Raw genomic sequence first — 16,591 nt, 5'->3', positions numbered from 1 at the left:
CGATTTCACCGGTAATTGGTGTGTTAGTTCAAAAATGAGTTCAAAGACACTTTCTTCACGGAAGGACTGATACAAATGTTCTATAGACGTTTCATTATCATAAAAGACACTTCGCAGCTCTAAAGTTGTAATGAAAAACAAACACTGATATTTAAAGACATTTATTCACTGTAACACTGATAGAAGGGCTAATCCAGAGTCTGAGAAGCTGCATTGGGACCGACAGATGGCAAAATACAGCTGAGTATTACAGCTGCAGTGGAACATTTCACAAAAACATCTCACAGTGACTTCATTCAAGGAAAATGAGACCTGACAAAGCAGTGGAAACAATTAAACAACAATAAGAACTAAGTTGAGACATGCACAAATGCTGCCCAATGAAGAACCTTTATATGAATTCATGCTAATTCTTTGAATGTGAGACTGTAGGATAGTAGGTGTCATCTCTGTCACTCCAGCCTGATCCGTTTCACGTGGTGAGAGGGGCGGGTCCAGAGCAAACGCTGTGGGGGAAGAGGGGCGGGACTCTGGGATGTATTCCATACAATATTTCTCGATGTACGGCCCAGCAATATTCCACACCTGAATGCACCAGATAAAAACAGGGCGAGAACACTGGTTGAATGTCAAATGTTCTCAAGAAGAAACATAGATATGGAACATAAAACAGTACACTTTTGTATGCATGTTCTATATAATCAATGTATATAATTAAACTGTATGTAACATGTAATATACATACAGTATAAAACTATAATGTAGCCTATAACATATCTGTATGAGCACATAACTTATGTATGCAAGTCTAAGGGATTTTTTTGCTCGCATTATGGTCCGCCAGGTGACAAATCGTAAGTCTGATCGCTTTGAAGAGTAATAGCACACCTTTCTTAAAAAAGCTGCATGATTAAAAGTATCATTCATGTGCGTGACTATTAATAGTGATGCTTGCCTTCTGGTCAACGAGAAGCCGATGTACAGCTTCAATATCTGGAGCCATGAACCTGTCTTTAATCCAGGGCCTGGGGATCAGATAATGAAATGCCGACAGAGAGAAAAGACAAGAAGGAAGAGGCAGATGAGAGAAGGTTTGACAAATTATTAACCAAGATGTTCGATATTTTGGGTTTTTTGGGGTTAGTTTAACACAGTTCGACCTACTTGACTGTACTGCGCACAAGGTCGTACACTTTCTCCAATGGGGTTGTTGTACGAAGGGGGCGTAGAAACTCAATACCCTGACAGGCAGCTAACAGCTCAATAGCCAGCACTGTCAGCAAACAAAAAACAGACATATACAACTTTGTTCTCACCCAAAATCACAGGCATTTTAAATGTTTTATCTCTATTTGGTGGTTCATAGGCTAACACAATCACACACAAAATTTCCGAAAATGAGCTACTCTTAAAGGAATATTCCGGGTTCAACTAAGCTCAATCGACAGCATTTTTGGCATAATATTGATTACTACAAATATACATTTTGACTGGTCTCTCCTTTTCTTTAAAAAGATGAAAAATCTCCAGTGAGGCACTTACATTATATGAACCACATTTTCCGTGCGTATGAAAGGAGCATATCCCATTTAACAAGAACGCAGTTCTATTCTTCTAATTCATTGCATACAGTCCATTTACACTACCAACGTCTTATGAATGTGCTGTCTTTGTTTATATTGCTGGTGCTGGACAGTGAATGGACTGTACAGGACGGAGACAGTGACAGAGAAGAACCTCCTTTGACCCGATTAGCGCCTTGCGCATGCAATTTCGCCAAACCCACTTGCACCTAGACTCAGCGCATGCATGCATGAAAATACCAAAACTTCATGGCCCATTGACTTTGTGCTTATTACTTCAAGGGGACCTATTATTCAAAATGCACTTTTACATGGTGTTTGTACATAAATGTGAGTCAGCAATGTGCGTACACAACCACAACCATTTCTTATATTTCTATTAATCAAAAAGAGTGTGTCAAATTGAATGTTTTCATTTCTGCTCTAAAGTGACATCACGTTAGAGCAGGCCTCGCCCACGACTGGTGACGGACCACCCTATTATAACAGATCCTCCCCTGAGTGATCTAAACACAGTCCGCCATTTTTTTCCACGCTGGAGCATAATAATGTCTCAGCTTCGTAAGCATCATAAGTGTTCTGTTGTTGGCTGTAAAAGTGAACATAAGAGTCTTCATGTACTCCCGGCATCAGAGCCACTGAAGACGCAGTGGACAAGTTTGGTTTTTGAAGGAAATGTGCCTCAAAACATACAAAAATGTGTGTGTGTTTATGCAAATCATTTTACACTGGAGTGCTTTGTGAATGAGTGTCAATATAAAACAGGATTTACCAAATGTTTTATTCTCCAGCATGGATCAGAAACAACTGTTCGTGTTCCAGCTTTATATCCTGACGATGTAAGAATCACACTTTATATTTTGTGAATGTTTGCAAATCGCCTTTCCGAATGTGCTTGTTAGCTGATTCCATGGTTAATGCAGTTATCCACTTCTCTGATTGTATTCATGGAGACCAGAGCTATGTTGTGGGCGGGGAGAAGCAGCTCATTTGCATTTAAAGAGACACATACGAAAACAGCGTGTTTTTGATTCCACCCAAAAAGAGGCATTTACAACAAGGTATAATAAAGAATTTGAGCTGAAACTTCACAGACACATTCTGGGGACACCTGAGACTTATATTACATCTTGTAAAAAGGGACATAATAGGCCTCCTTTAAGGCAATGCCCTGTGCATAACGCTTGCGCTCTTAAAATAGGGACCTTAAAATAATTACATTAAAGTAACCAATTGCTTTGTAATCAGATTACACCCAGCACTGTTTATTATATGCTATTATTTCAGGAGCTCAGGTTTTCTGTCATGACTAAAATAAAAAACTGTGAAAATTAACACTGTCAGCATCTTTGTGCGTTGTCGAAGCTTGCTCCTGTCGTTAACTGTGCCAAAACAGTTTTACAAAGTGGTCGTAGTGTGCAACATGTCCGTATAGGCTTGTGTACAAAAGAGAATGCTTTGAAAGCTGCCCACTCGACCATGCGCAACATGAAATGGCACACGCAAAAGCGAAGTGTAACTTCGGTAGCTCGCAAATGGTGAAACAGTAGTGGTAATAATTCTCGCATTACGAATAAATACGCCAGAAATGACTTTGGTTTGGTTATATTTAAACATCATAACGCTCCTCCATTAGAGGTTGCCATAAAATTATAAATTTTTGCATAAAAGGTTGATATCAGGTTTTGGACCTTGTTCCACATGCTCCACCACTCTGAGTGCTTTGCGAGCGGCCCAGCCTCCCATAGACACGTGGTCTTCTGTAGCCGCACTAGTAGACAGGGAGTCGATAGAGGAGGGGTGGCAAAGTACTTTGTTCTCTGAAACTGAAGAGAGAAATGTGTTTGAGTTAATAGTCAACATGACTTCAGTATTCAGGACAGCAGTCAAAATTTAATCAAACTGTCTTTTATTTGTTTTAGGAAAAGCAAAACTTTCATAAACTTTGACACTGACCAAGAGACGCCGCAGTGCAGTGTGCAATCATGAATCCAGAGTTCAGGCCTCCTTCATTGACCAGGAACGCAGGCAACTCGCTGAGAGAGGGATTACAGAGACGTTCAATACGTCTCTCACTGATTGAGGCCAACTCATGCACTCCTATTGCCAAATAATCCAGAGCCTATGAATGGGAGAAGAGAGAAAGAGTGCAGAAGTCATCAGAAGGATGATACTGTTGGTGACACACTTTGCTAGATAAATGTTCTTGTTGTTTTCTGTTTTTGAACGGTGAAATACCTTTGCTGGATATTCTCCGTGGAAGTTTCCGCCAGATATGGTCTCACCTCTCTCTGCGAATACCATCTAACTCAAAGTTAAGGCCAAATGCACAGAGCAGAAGATGAAGATGTTCAACAGGTCAAAATGGAAAGTTCTACTTGCTGAAAAGAACAGCATATGTGGTTCCACTGTCCCTGCCAGATTTACCCCCAAGATTTGCTGGTGAAAAGCAGGGCTGTGCTCAAGGGCGTAGATTTGGCTTGAACATTGTTGGGTTGCAGTGTGAAGCATTTACCCATGTTTCCATTGATCATGGTATAAATAATGCGGTGGTTGTCCTTGCTTGTTTTGATTATTGTGGGTTACCTCCCTCCCATTCCGCCCAGATGCTATGCCCAAGGCTGTGCTAATTTCACCAGTTACAACATCACCAAACCATTGGCGCCAATGGTCTCAACAATCAATTTAAGCTTACAATGCTTTTGGGAAATGCACCCCTGGACCAGCAAGGAAATTCATCTGTTAAATAGGTAATTTAAACAGGGCGTCTTATGGCAATATGCTACAAAAGCAAGCTTTAAAAGAAGACATGTTGCAAACTCAATAAAGGATACAGGATTATCTGTGGCGCTGTTGATTTCTGTATTAATGATTTTCTTGACAAACTCTATTGTGTCATTGACGATTCCATGGACCTGTGAAATTAAAGTCAAACACTGAATTCAAATTCGTATAAAATTTTATTTTGACAACCCATTTTCAGATTTGTTTGGAATTTCCAAGAACGGCCAGCCTAATGTTACCTGTGGACAACAGCGCATGGTGTAGGCATCTTGAACCCGGTCGCAAAACCGATGGCTCTCTGCAAAGATCGAAAAAGTAAAAGTATTTACAACCAAATGGTTGAACATAAGCTTTAGTGGGGTATATGAACACTGTGGATTCACCTGCAATTTCAGATGGGTGGTGATCAGAATCCAAAAGGGAGCGGAACCGCAGGGCCACCTCTTTCTGTCCTGGATGAGGACGTAGTTCATGGATATCTGTGGGAAATGTATTGTTTTTTTCATTAAAATTTGTTCCAGTAGTTGATGAAATGGAATGACAAGGATAAATGTCAGAGGACAACTAAATTCTTTATATGTACAACAGTAATACAGAAATCTGTTTATAAGTCATGTTTTGTCTTTATGCATATGGAAAATGAAGGGGAAAAAAAATCTGGACAAAATACTGTAAATTTGAAACATTCTGTCAATATTTATCTTATTCAGCCCCACCCCTTTTCTGTGCTCTGCTCTTCCGAATTTTGTCATCTAACTTCCTGTTTGTATTGAACAACTGAGAAGAATCAATCAAAATGGATTATGTGTGGGAGCACATAAAGTATTTTTAGCAAGAGTTGATAGTGAGTTTACCACATGAAAATGCTTGTGAGGTGTTTTATCTGTCACTCAAATGTTCATTTTTTCCGACACCCGCAGAGGTAAATTGGACCTGCACATTCAGACAGTTATGACACACTGCACTGTTTCATAATACAAGCGTTTAATTGTTATACGTGTAATTCTGCTTAATTTTTAGGTTTCAATTTAGGTTAATAATTGTGTAGTTGATATGAAGTTGACCATTAAACAATTGTACTTTTTAAAATCAATTTGTCACCATACATTTTTAGAGGCTTAAATGTGATTAAAATAGTTGTATATTGAATATAAAATAAAACATACACTTTAACATGTGTATGTGTGTGTGTGTGTAGAAATATACAGTAGTTGCACCCCTCCCCTATCCCGGTTTAATGCTCACCTTAACTATAATGCCATTGGTGAATGACATGAGAAGATGGCCACAGGTGTCGCACAGAGATATTTTTAATGACTTTGTGTTGTCTCTTAGAGTTTCATGAGTACAAAGCATATCAGTGCGTCCACAGTGTGAAGTAGAATCTTGTATATTTATGAATGAAGTACTCTTGTTTTAAAGTCTCCCCGTGCTGCTTCCAGTTGTTATGACATCCCCTGAACACTTTAAAATACTCATGAAACCTTTTGACAACTCTATAACCTGTGAATCCACTTCGCTAGCTAATTACACTTTGACATCAACACCATAGATATCTATATAGAACCGCTAGAACGGAAGTTCAGAGACAAAATTTTCAAGATGGCTGCATGCTAGTTTCTCTGGCGCATAAGGTGAGTGGCTCTTCAGTTCAACTTGCGGGGTGAACTGAAGAGGAGAGTGCACCATCATGGACCTCTGAATTTGAAGGATCTGTAGAAATTCTGTATGGAGGAATGGCCTCAGATCCCTTGCCATGTGTTCTCCAACCTTATTATGCATTATAAGAGAAGACTCAGAGCTGTTATCTTGGCAAAGAGAGGTTGCACAAAGTATTGAATAAAAGGGTGCCAATAATTGTGCCATACATATATTTGACATTTGACAAAGATATATTTTGCCTTCTTTGCTCATATTTACCAAGGGTGCCAATATTTTTGGCCACCATTGTACATGTACTGTATGTTATATACTGTGTATATATATATATATATATATATATATATATATATATATATATATATATAGACACACACACACACACACACTCATTGAGCACTTTATTATGAATAATGTACACCTACTTATTCATGCAATTATCTAAACAGCCAATCGTGTGGCAGCAGTGCAGTGCATAAAATCATGCAGATACGGGTCAGGAGCTTCAGTTAATGTTCAGATCAACCAATCCAATAGAGAAAATGTGATCTCGTGATTTCGCTGTGCCATGATTGCTGGTGCCAGATGGGCTGGTTTGAGTATTTCTGTGACTGCGGATCTCCTGGGATTTTCACACACAACAGTTTCTAGAATTTACTCAGAATGTTGCCAAAAACTAAAAGCATCCAGTGAGTGGTATTTATACGGATGGAAATGCCTTGTTGATGAGAGAGGTCAACGGAGAATGGCCAGACTGATTCGAGCTGACAGAAAGGCTACAGTGACTCAGATATCCACTCTGTACAATCTGTACAATTGTAATGAGCAGAATAGGATCTCAGAATGCACAACATGTCGAATTAGACCACGTTTGGCACTTTATTAGGACCATAGTGTTCCTAATAAAGTGCTAACATATATATATATATATATATATATATATATATATATATATATATATATATATATATATATATATACAGGACATTTTTAGTGTACTTTAAAATTAATGTTTGCTTATAAAGTCTGAAAGTTAATGGAGTTGTTGCAGCGTTTACAGTTTCTGTCTGCTGACTGTGAAACAGTGTCTACATACCGTACATCTGATCATATCTTGTACAGTACATTTTCACCTGTTGACACCGACATTACTGTTTGTTTGTCCTCACCACTATCAAATGCTTTGGTGGTCCCTTTCAGGACTTCAAGGGTCAGAGCAGCAATGATGTCAGCCTGTCGGGCGATGGCCTCAGCTCTTTCCACGGCCTCTGCTCCCAAAGAAGTAATCATTTGTGTCCCATTGATCAAAGCCAGCCCCTACAGACAAAGATAAACATATCCACTAAAAACAGAGCAAAACCTTTTTAACTAAGACTGATTATAGAGTTTGGAACATTCTTAAAATTTGACAATAGATTATCCAGCATTGTATCAACAATTAAAAAATGTCTTGGCACTCATAAAAGGGGAGACTCTACAGAGTACCAAAATCATAAAAAACAAAAGTCAACCAAATTTGTGATGGAATGGAAACAAAGATGGAATGGAAAATGTCTTCTCCTCCCATTTTGAAGTTGATGAGCCTATTTATTTAGCTTATCATGTTATGATTGCATTTAGCATTGTTTTGTGCGATGTCCACAACCCTTTAAGTACAGACTTGCAAGTCATGTTTGGTTTGTGACCAACCAATTGAGAACCACTGTTATAAACTATAGTTCAGATAGGTCAAAGAGGTACATTTCTGACCTTCAAAACAACTGTAAGTCAATGGAGGAAGATAAACATGTTGACTGCACAGTGAGTGGATTAAACATACCTCCTTTGGCTTCAAAGATATGGGTTTCAACCCATGAGCCTCCAGAACCTGTGGACAGTACAAAGGTTGAATGTATAAATAAGAGAGTAAATATGTTTATGAATTGATTTCATTATCATCATGGCAATGTTTTGAAAACACAGAACATTTAAACCCATACAGAAATCATATATATGGCCATATATGAACACATATATAAAATAATAGAAATATACAATTATAAATATAATATTCAAATATTGGGCAATTATGTAAATGTTCAAATTCCAATATGATGTTACATATATGAAAATGGACAATGGATATTACTGTAATATTTTGAAATATATGTACAAGTATGTGTAACAATGCAAACATACATAAACGAACATATTGCATGTGTTTTACATTTACTGCCATATAAAGTGCATTTGGAAAGTATTCAGACCTCTTATTTTTTTTTATTTTTTTTTCACATTTTGTTATGTTGAAGCCTTATGCTAAAATGTTTAAAATTATTATTTTTAATCAATCTACACTCAATACCCCATAATGACAAGGTAAATAACAGATTTTTTAAATATCACATTGACATGCGCTGGTGGCCAAATGTTTGGAATAATGTACAGATTTAGCTGTTTTGGAAGTAAATTGGTAAATTTTATTTACCAAATTGATATTCAACTGATCACAAAGTATAGTCAGGACATTACTGATTTAAAAAAAAAAAAAACAGCACCATCACTATTTGAAAAAAGTCTAATCTAGACAGACCCCATTTCCAGCAGCCATCACTCCAACACCGTATCCTTGAGTAATCATGCTAAATTGCTAATTTGGAACTAGGAAATCACTTGCCATTATATCAAACACAGTTGAAAGCTATTTGGTTCGTTAAATGAATGTTAACATTGTCTTTGAGTTTCCACAGTATGCAATAGACTGACATTTCTTAAGATCAATATTAGGTCAAAAACGACAAAAAAGAAACAGCTTTCTCTAGAGACTCGTCAGTCGTATACAATGCTTGAAATTGCCAAAAAAAGACACTGCCCTTCCAGACCCACCTGCTGGTAGGCTTTTTCCCACCTCTCTAGATTTGGGGAGGGGAACAAGGGGAGGGAAAAACAAAAAACCCAAAAAAGAGGAGAGGGGAAAGTGCAAGGCAGAGCGACAGTGAAAGAGAGAAAGGCGAGATAGAAACAACTTGCTTTCCGGTTCCCAGACACGCCATCGCCTGGTCCTCGATCACTCCTCCTCCCCGGGTGGACCAGAGCAAGTCCTCCAACCCCTGGCGATTGAACGCCCCTCTGCGTATTGGTGGCCGTAAGGAAGCCCCTCCACCCCTGGCAGCAGCTCCACCACTCGAAGCGAGCCCCTCTTCCCCTCGTGGATGGCGGCCGTTCCTCCACATCCAGGTGGCCGGCAGCGACGACTCCGTCCCGGCGGATGGCTGAGGCTGCTTCTTTGGGCGGATGGCAGTGGCAAGAACTCCACGACAGCGCATCCCTCCTCCTTTCCGGGCTTCGGCACCAATGTTACAAGGTTAAAATGGGACAGGAGGAGGCGGGAACTGGCTGAAAGGTCAAAATAATATTTAATGAAACAAAAAGACACACAACACAAACACACACACGGCAGCTGCGTGTGGCTCTCTCTCTCTCGAACTGCCGCATTCCGCTGCTCTTATCCCTCTCCTTGGCTGATTAGACCGATTGGGGTCTGACTGTGCGTAATCACAGCCCGGCCCCACCCTCCTCATTGTCAAATGGATCTTAACCCCATTGATCTTTTGTGGGATCAGCTAGACTGTAAGGTGCGCGAGAAGTGCTCGACAAGACAGCCACATCTATGGCAAGTGCTACAGGAAGTGTGGGGTGAAATGTCTCCTGAGAATCTGGACAAACTGACATCTAGAATGCCAAAGATCTGCAAAGCTGTCATTGCTGCACGTGGAGGATTTTTTTGATGAGAACTCTTTGAAGTAGTAGTTCTGATTTTTGACATTTTAATAGTCATTTTTCAAATAATTAATGCCCTGACTATACATTGTAATCAGTTGAATGCCACTTTAACATTATTCCAAACTTTTTGCCACCAGTGTAAGTATTAAGACCCTTTGCTTTGACACTTTAAATTTTGCTACATGTGGCAAATTCAATTGATTGGACATGATTTGAAAAGGCACACATGTCTATTTAAGGTCTCACAGCTGAAAATGCATATCAGAGCAAACCCAAGCCATGAGGTCAAAGGAACTGCCTGCAGAGCTCAGAGACAGGATTGTGTCGAGGCACAGATCTACGGAAGGCTACAAGAAATTCCAGCAGCATTGAAGGTTTGTTTTGCCACTTTTGTTTTGTGCTAGACTAGAGGACTCTCAGACTGTGAGAAATAAGATTCTCTGGTCTGATGAAACAAAGATTGAACTGTTTGGCCTCAATTCCAAGCGTCATGCCTGGAGGAAAACAGGCACGGCTCATCACCTGCGCAAAACCATCCCAACAGAGAAGCATGATGATTCACCATCATGCTGTGGGGGTGTATTTTAGCGGCAGGGACTGGGGAACTGGACAGGGTTGAAGGAAAGCTGACCTCAGCAAAAATGCAGAGATATCCTTAATGAAAACCCGATCCAGAGCAGTCAGGACCTCAGACTGGGCCAATGACCCTAAGCACACAGGCAAGACAGCGCAAGAGTTGCTACGGGACAACTCTAGGAATGTCCTTGAGGGGTCCAGCCAGAGCCCAGACTTCAACCCACTAGAACACCACTGGAGAAACCTGAAAATAGCTGTCCACTGACGGTCCCCATCCAACCTGACAGACCTTGAGAGGGTCTAAAGGTAAGAATGGCAGAAAATCCCCAAATCCAGGTGTGCAAAGCTTGTCACATCATACCCAAAAAGACTTGAGGCTGTAATCACTGCCAAAGGTGCTTCAACTAAATACCGAGTAAGTCTGAATACTTATCTCAATGTGATATTTCAGTTTTTTATTTTTAATACATTTGTAAAGTTATCAAAAATCAGATAAGAGTCTAGACTGATGTGAAAACAAACAAATAATTCAAAGCATTTTAGCTGGTCTGCAACATAACAGAATGTGAAAAAAATGAAGGGGTCTGAATACTTTCTGAATGCACTGTATCAGATTTCTGAAAGGGAAATGTCTGCGCAAGATTGGCCTTTTCTGCACGCTCTCAATCAGGTAACAAAAGATGCTCACGTATTTGGCATCTGCCCAGCCGCTCTTTGGTGACCACATCTTGCCCTCCCCCATCAGGCCAAGGGCAAGGTGAGAGAGCGGGGCGAGATCTCCACTGGCACCAACTGTACCCTTCTCCGGGACGTAGGATAAACAGGACGCTGATAGGAGAGGAGAACCAAAAATCACAGTAAATTACCGGCTATAAAGTTCATACACAAACAGAGAAAAACCTAATATTCCTTTGTGAGAAGTTCAAAGAATCTTTTTGCTAATCTTATTTCAAATAAGCTTTTATTCCCAGTTACTGAATTAAAAGTAGTTCTTGCTGTGCGCCAAAGAAACCAAAAATACAATACTCCCTTCAGTTAAAATAATTTTGAATGCATTAATGTACCATTGAAGGCCTGTATCATGCGGTGCAGAGTCTCCAGTGACACCCCGCTGTACCCTTTGGCCAAAACATTAATTCTCAGGGCGAGCAGCATTCGGGTCCTTTCAGGGCTTAAAGGGCTTCCCAGACCTACAGTGAAAAATCATTCAGAGGACAGGATAAAAGTTGGTTCAATATTATTTCAGTAATTTCAGGAAGATAATTTAACCCTCATGTTCTGTTTGGGTTCTGAGAGGCCAAAAGGCCTTCTTGTAATACCGAAAACAACAACACACACACACACACACACACACACACACACACACACACATGTTAGTGCAGCTATCATTATGAGGCCTGTCCATAGACATAATTATTTTTCTACTGTACAAACTATAGATTCTATCCCCTAAACCTAACACAACCCCTAAACCTAACCCTCACAAAAAACTTTCTGCATTTTTACATTTTCAATAAAACATCTTGTAGTATTTTTTTTAAGCTATTTAAATTATGGGGACACTAGAAATGTCCTCATAAAGCACATTTATAGCATAATACCCTTGTAATTACCAGTTTGTAACCTAAAAGAATGTCCTCGAAACCACTAACACCCCACACACACACATATGCACAAAAACATATAAAAAACAAAACCACTTCAAAAAAACTAAACAAAACAAAACAAAACAAAAAACAATACAAATTAAATATAAAACACACAAAACAAAATACAAAAATAACAAAAAAACAAATTGAAAAAAACAAAACAAACAGGGTACTGTATGTGTAAATAAACACATTTTATGAAAACAAAATATCAATAACATACTTCGAAACACCTCCATGAAAAATGTTCCATTACTTAGGACTGGGGTCTCTTTGTTAATTCATAAAGGAAACATTTCTATGAGAAGTAAATGTCTTTAAAATATCTTTAAGGAACCTCACATATGAATAATGCCGAAATGTGGCTCTAATAGCTTTGATTTACATTTACTGAAATATCAACGCACCTGATGAGTGTGAACGCACAAGATTTTCCTGCAGTTCCCTGCAAGAGAGAAAGATATCAGATACTGCTTAAAGTACTCAAAAAGGGTTTCAAGAAGATGAAAATAGATTTAAGACATAAAAAAGTATACTTGAGCTTGCTGACTGGGATGACTGTCCGAGCAAATTTACCAAATCCTGTAGTGATTCCATACACAACTGGAGAAGACAAAAGGAAAATACAGATGATAATAAGTAGGAGCATACTGAGTAAAAACACATACTACCTGATTAATTAAGACAAGAGCTTTTAAAATTAGCATAGGTTTGAACATACAGTATGTGCTTGTTTTGTGCTATAGAATTTAAATAAACAAATATACAAAAAAATTTATCAATAAATCAAATTTACAGTCCAAGTTCAACTAATTTGATGCACAACCCCCTTTTTTTTTTTTTCTTCCATTTTAGTGACTATGTAAATCAATAATACCTAAAGAGTGTATTTCCAAAATTGGTGACAACATTTTGCACACAACACGCTCACCTTTGTTTTCTTTTACAATGGTATCGAGAAGCTCTCTTGATTGCACAACCTTCTGCTCTGCTTCTGGGTTCAGCTGAAGGTCAGATAATGTTGGTGATTTTTGTAAATGAAATTTGCAAATGTTTATTCTACAAGGCATTGTCGTACACGTACACCATAACCATCTCACCTTGATCTTGTAAAGGCATTTCCCTAAATTAACCAGATCAGTTGAGCTCAGGCTGTTTCCATCTAGAGAAATATACTGGACACAGAGAGTTGTTATTAAAAGTACTGATGATATATTCATTTCTTTCTATATTTATTGGTACTTCCTGCATAAAATACAAAATAGGGCCTAAAATCCTTTTCAACAAATGGTAATTGAACAGACGTGTTTAACTTTCAGATTATGTTAATCGTTTTTCTCCCCTTTGCTCCCCAATTTGGAAGGCCCAATGCCAAAGTCCTCATGGTGGCATAGTGACTCGCCTCAATCTGGGTTACGGAGGATGAATCTCAGTTGCCTCCGCCTCTGAGACCGTCAATCCCCACATCTTATCACGTGGTTTGTTGAGCGTGTTACCGAAGAGATCTAGCATGTGTGGAGGCTTCACGCTATTCTCTGCAGCATCCACGCACAACTCACTATGCACCCCACAGAGAGCGAGAACCACATTATAGCGACCACAAGGAGGTTAACCAATGTGACTCAACCAACCCTAGCAACCGGACCAATTGGTTGCTTAGGAGACCTGACTTGATTCACTCAGCACACCCTGGATTCGAACTCACGACTCCAGGTGTGGTAGTCAGCGTATCTACTTACAAGTCATTTGATGTGTTTAAAAGTAGCTACTTTCATGCTAGGTTATTTTTCCGTTATTTAACAGTTCATCTAATATATCTAATACATTTCACAACAAACAACATGGCCTCTAACGCTTTAAAAATCAGTGTAGTCATACTCACTTCTTCCGGTTCTCTGTATGATCTAGTTCTGTTTTGGTTATTCAGGATAATGACATTTTTTTTAGATGTTTATGTTTATGTTTACCCATTTACTGAATGGCAAAGTGCTTTTGGGAGATCTTCCAAAAGACACAGCAATCATTTACATGGAAGTGTGTGTGTCTCTCGTCAAAAGCTAAACTACTGATCCTAAATGTTGGACTGGGTGAAAGTGTTGAATGACAATGTGATAATTTAAAGCCCACATAACAATATATACAACAATAATATAAAACGTAAAACTGTAGAATAAAGATACAGATGTGAAGTCCCGGGTTGACTTGGTATGAAGTCTTGAGGCATGGTGTCGCCTTCAATAGCTGCAGATAACGGTAAAATAACAAGTTATTGACTCATTTTTCAAAACAACATTTACTAGTTATGGTAAACAACTTCATAAAAACAACACAAAATCTGAATCAGATGACTGAACTCACTCCAAACTCCATAAAACAAATAATTAACAATGGCACCATTTTTATAACATTACCAAGTTCCACAAAGTCATTATCTTCAAGCACATCTTCTATGATATCATCATTGTCCAGTAGCCCCAGTCCCTGACATCTTCTGACGAAAAAACGCACATCTTTAACAGGATGGATCCCTCCATTATCAGGTTTATTTTTGATGTAGCGCTTAAGAGCCTCCATGCCCAGCCATTTAATGGTGCAGGTGGCATCTTTGCATGGAACGGTGAGCCACTCGTCTCGAACGTGGACCGTGAAACGAAGCATCACACTGGACTGAACAACCTCAGGCTGCTACCTGAGGAGTGTGCAAACCAGCAATGCAAACCAATTCATTTGGTGGTGTAAACAAATTCCAATGGACCAATCAAAAGCTGTTCTTTGGACCCCTCCTTTTTAACTCTGACAGAGTACATGGTTGTGTTTGAATAAGTTATCTCAGCACCAAAGGTTCTGTGTTATAATAGTGTCAGAAATGACATACAAAAGACAAGAAACTATCGGTCAACAAACTGTCCGAGCAACAAACCACATGCAATTCTACAGTCAAGGAAAGAAAAAGCCAATAACTTTGCATTCATTTATGACTGTACATTTTTTTATTAAAATACATTTGGAGGAAACTAAGAGTAATATTCATTAGGTTTGGTCATTTTGTGCACTTCAAGTAAATAAATAAATAAGAACAAAGCTAAACACTAACAAAAAGTTTGTGCATTAGGCAGGGGTGGATTATGACTAGCAAGTGCCCCCGGGCCAATTTTCTTTTAGGGCCACCCCCGGTCCATTCATCTTTAAAAGTTGAGATCTACGCAATTGATTTTTATTTGTTTACAGTAAGTCTCTTTTAATGCATGTCCTGTTAATTAGAGTCTTTAGATTAATTCAAACACACAGCACAGATTTCTCAACCGAAACACATTCTCTGAACAGCCACTCTTCTTAAAGAGACAGTACCATTTTAACGTTTGTTATACATAATGTAAACTCAATGTAAATGCTGCAAAATACTGTAAGCATACAAAATGCATACATTTAAAGGGGCCATAATAAATTATGAAATATTTTGAACTTCATCAAACACTTTAAATGTTGATGAATTTATCAAATACAGGCTCCTACAGTATCTATGCAAGGGTTTGGTGAAATTCGGCAAAGAGTTCAGGCAGTTCTGGCTCGTGCTACTATATCTTTTCCAACTCATCTGAAAGCTGGGGTGTGTTTCATTCAGAAGTGATCATCCCTACACCCTATTTCCTACAAAGACTTTACCCTTCATTGTGAGAGCTCTGAAGGTCTGAAAGTTGTGGGGCTCAAAAATACTGGTCATTTAGTCATTTTTTGGGAAATTCTGTTTGGAACGACCGTACAGCTTGGATACCATTATTATTCTTCCATCAAAAAGCCCTACTGAGGCATCATTTAAGCCCCCAAAAAGAATTGGAAGGCACTACATTTCATTGACAGAATATTTAAATGAGCTACAGTACAAATCTGTTTTGGAATGTTTCTGGAATGTGTAATTTCAAACTTCAACAGATAAAACTTCAAAGCCCTTTTATCTGCTTTAAGATTTGCTCTTTTTTCTTTCTTTCTTTCTGTTAAAGCATTCAAAACTATTTAAAACTTTCAGACAAGGTTTTGTCAGACCAACATTATAGTTTGTCTTGATACATATCCAGTTTAATCAGTTTTGAACCACACAAAGTAACATATCAGTATTTTCTATTTCCCAACCACCTAAGCCAAATTAATTTTTGTAATGTAGGGCAAACATGCAGTTCTAGCAATAAATAGTTTAATAAACGTCTTTGCTCGACAGCCCTTTTATACAAAGGATAAATCTTAACCATTTAAAGCCTAACATATGAAATTGTAGTCAGAAAATGATATATTTGTAAACCTGTTTAAACCTAATTTCCTATAAAATAATTCAACTTTAAGCACATGCTACTTGAATTCAATAATATCAGTAAAAATGTAAACGTTATTGTTAATTTTACTTTATCAAAATCAGCAAAGAAAAACATGAGTGCATCAAAATATGAAGGTAGTCATTTTGGAAATTAGTTTACAAGGTCTTGTACTTCCAGAAGAGACCGGAAACTTTCACCAGGTGGCGTTATAAGATTAAAAAGCGGCTCAATTTTTTTTATTAGAAACAGGAAGGCAATAGGCTCCTAAGAG

The 16,591-nt window shown here is 38.5% G+C and overlaps 1 protein-coding gene across 1 annotated transcript; it reads right to left on the bottom strand.

Moving 5' to 3' along the window:
• Positions 1 to 145: 145 nt before the first annotated feature.
• On the bottom strand, positions 146 to 14,726 carry hal (histidine ammonia-lyase). Its single transcript, XM_052120185.1, is given in 21 exon segments — positions 146 to 473; positions 475 to 585; positions 956 to 1,025; positions 1,165 to 1,273; positions 3,275 to 3,409; positions 3,540 to 3,705; positions 3,822 to 3,887; positions 4,418 to 4,498; positions 4,607 to 4,665; positions 4,751 to 4,846; positions 7,196 to 7,343; positions 7,846 to 7,893; positions 11,053 to 11,192; positions 11,429 to 11,554; positions 12,421 to 12,458; positions 12,550 to 12,616; positions 12,945 to 13,017; positions 13,114 to 13,188; positions 13,896 to 13,923; positions 14,194 to 14,254; positions 14,425 to 14,726. Coding segments are annotated over 21 exon segments (1,965 nt in total). The 5' UTR covers positions 14,672 to 14,726; the 3' UTR covers positions 146 to 452.
• Between the last annotated feature and the right edge of the window lie 1,865 nt (positions 14,727 to 16,591).

The sequence above is a fragment of the Xyrauchen texanus genome, chromosome 46 (genome assembly GCF_025860055.1).
Source record: "Xyrauchen texanus isolate HMW12.3.18 chromosome 46, RBS_HiC_50CHRs, whole genome shotgun sequence".
In the NCBI taxonomy this organism is placed as follows: Eukaryota; Metazoa; Chordata; class Actinopteri; order Cypriniformes; family Catostomidae; genus Xyrauchen; species Xyrauchen texanus.
The sequence above is the reverse complement of the archived record's forward strand: the minus strand, read 5'-3'. Positions and strand labels throughout refer to the sequence as shown.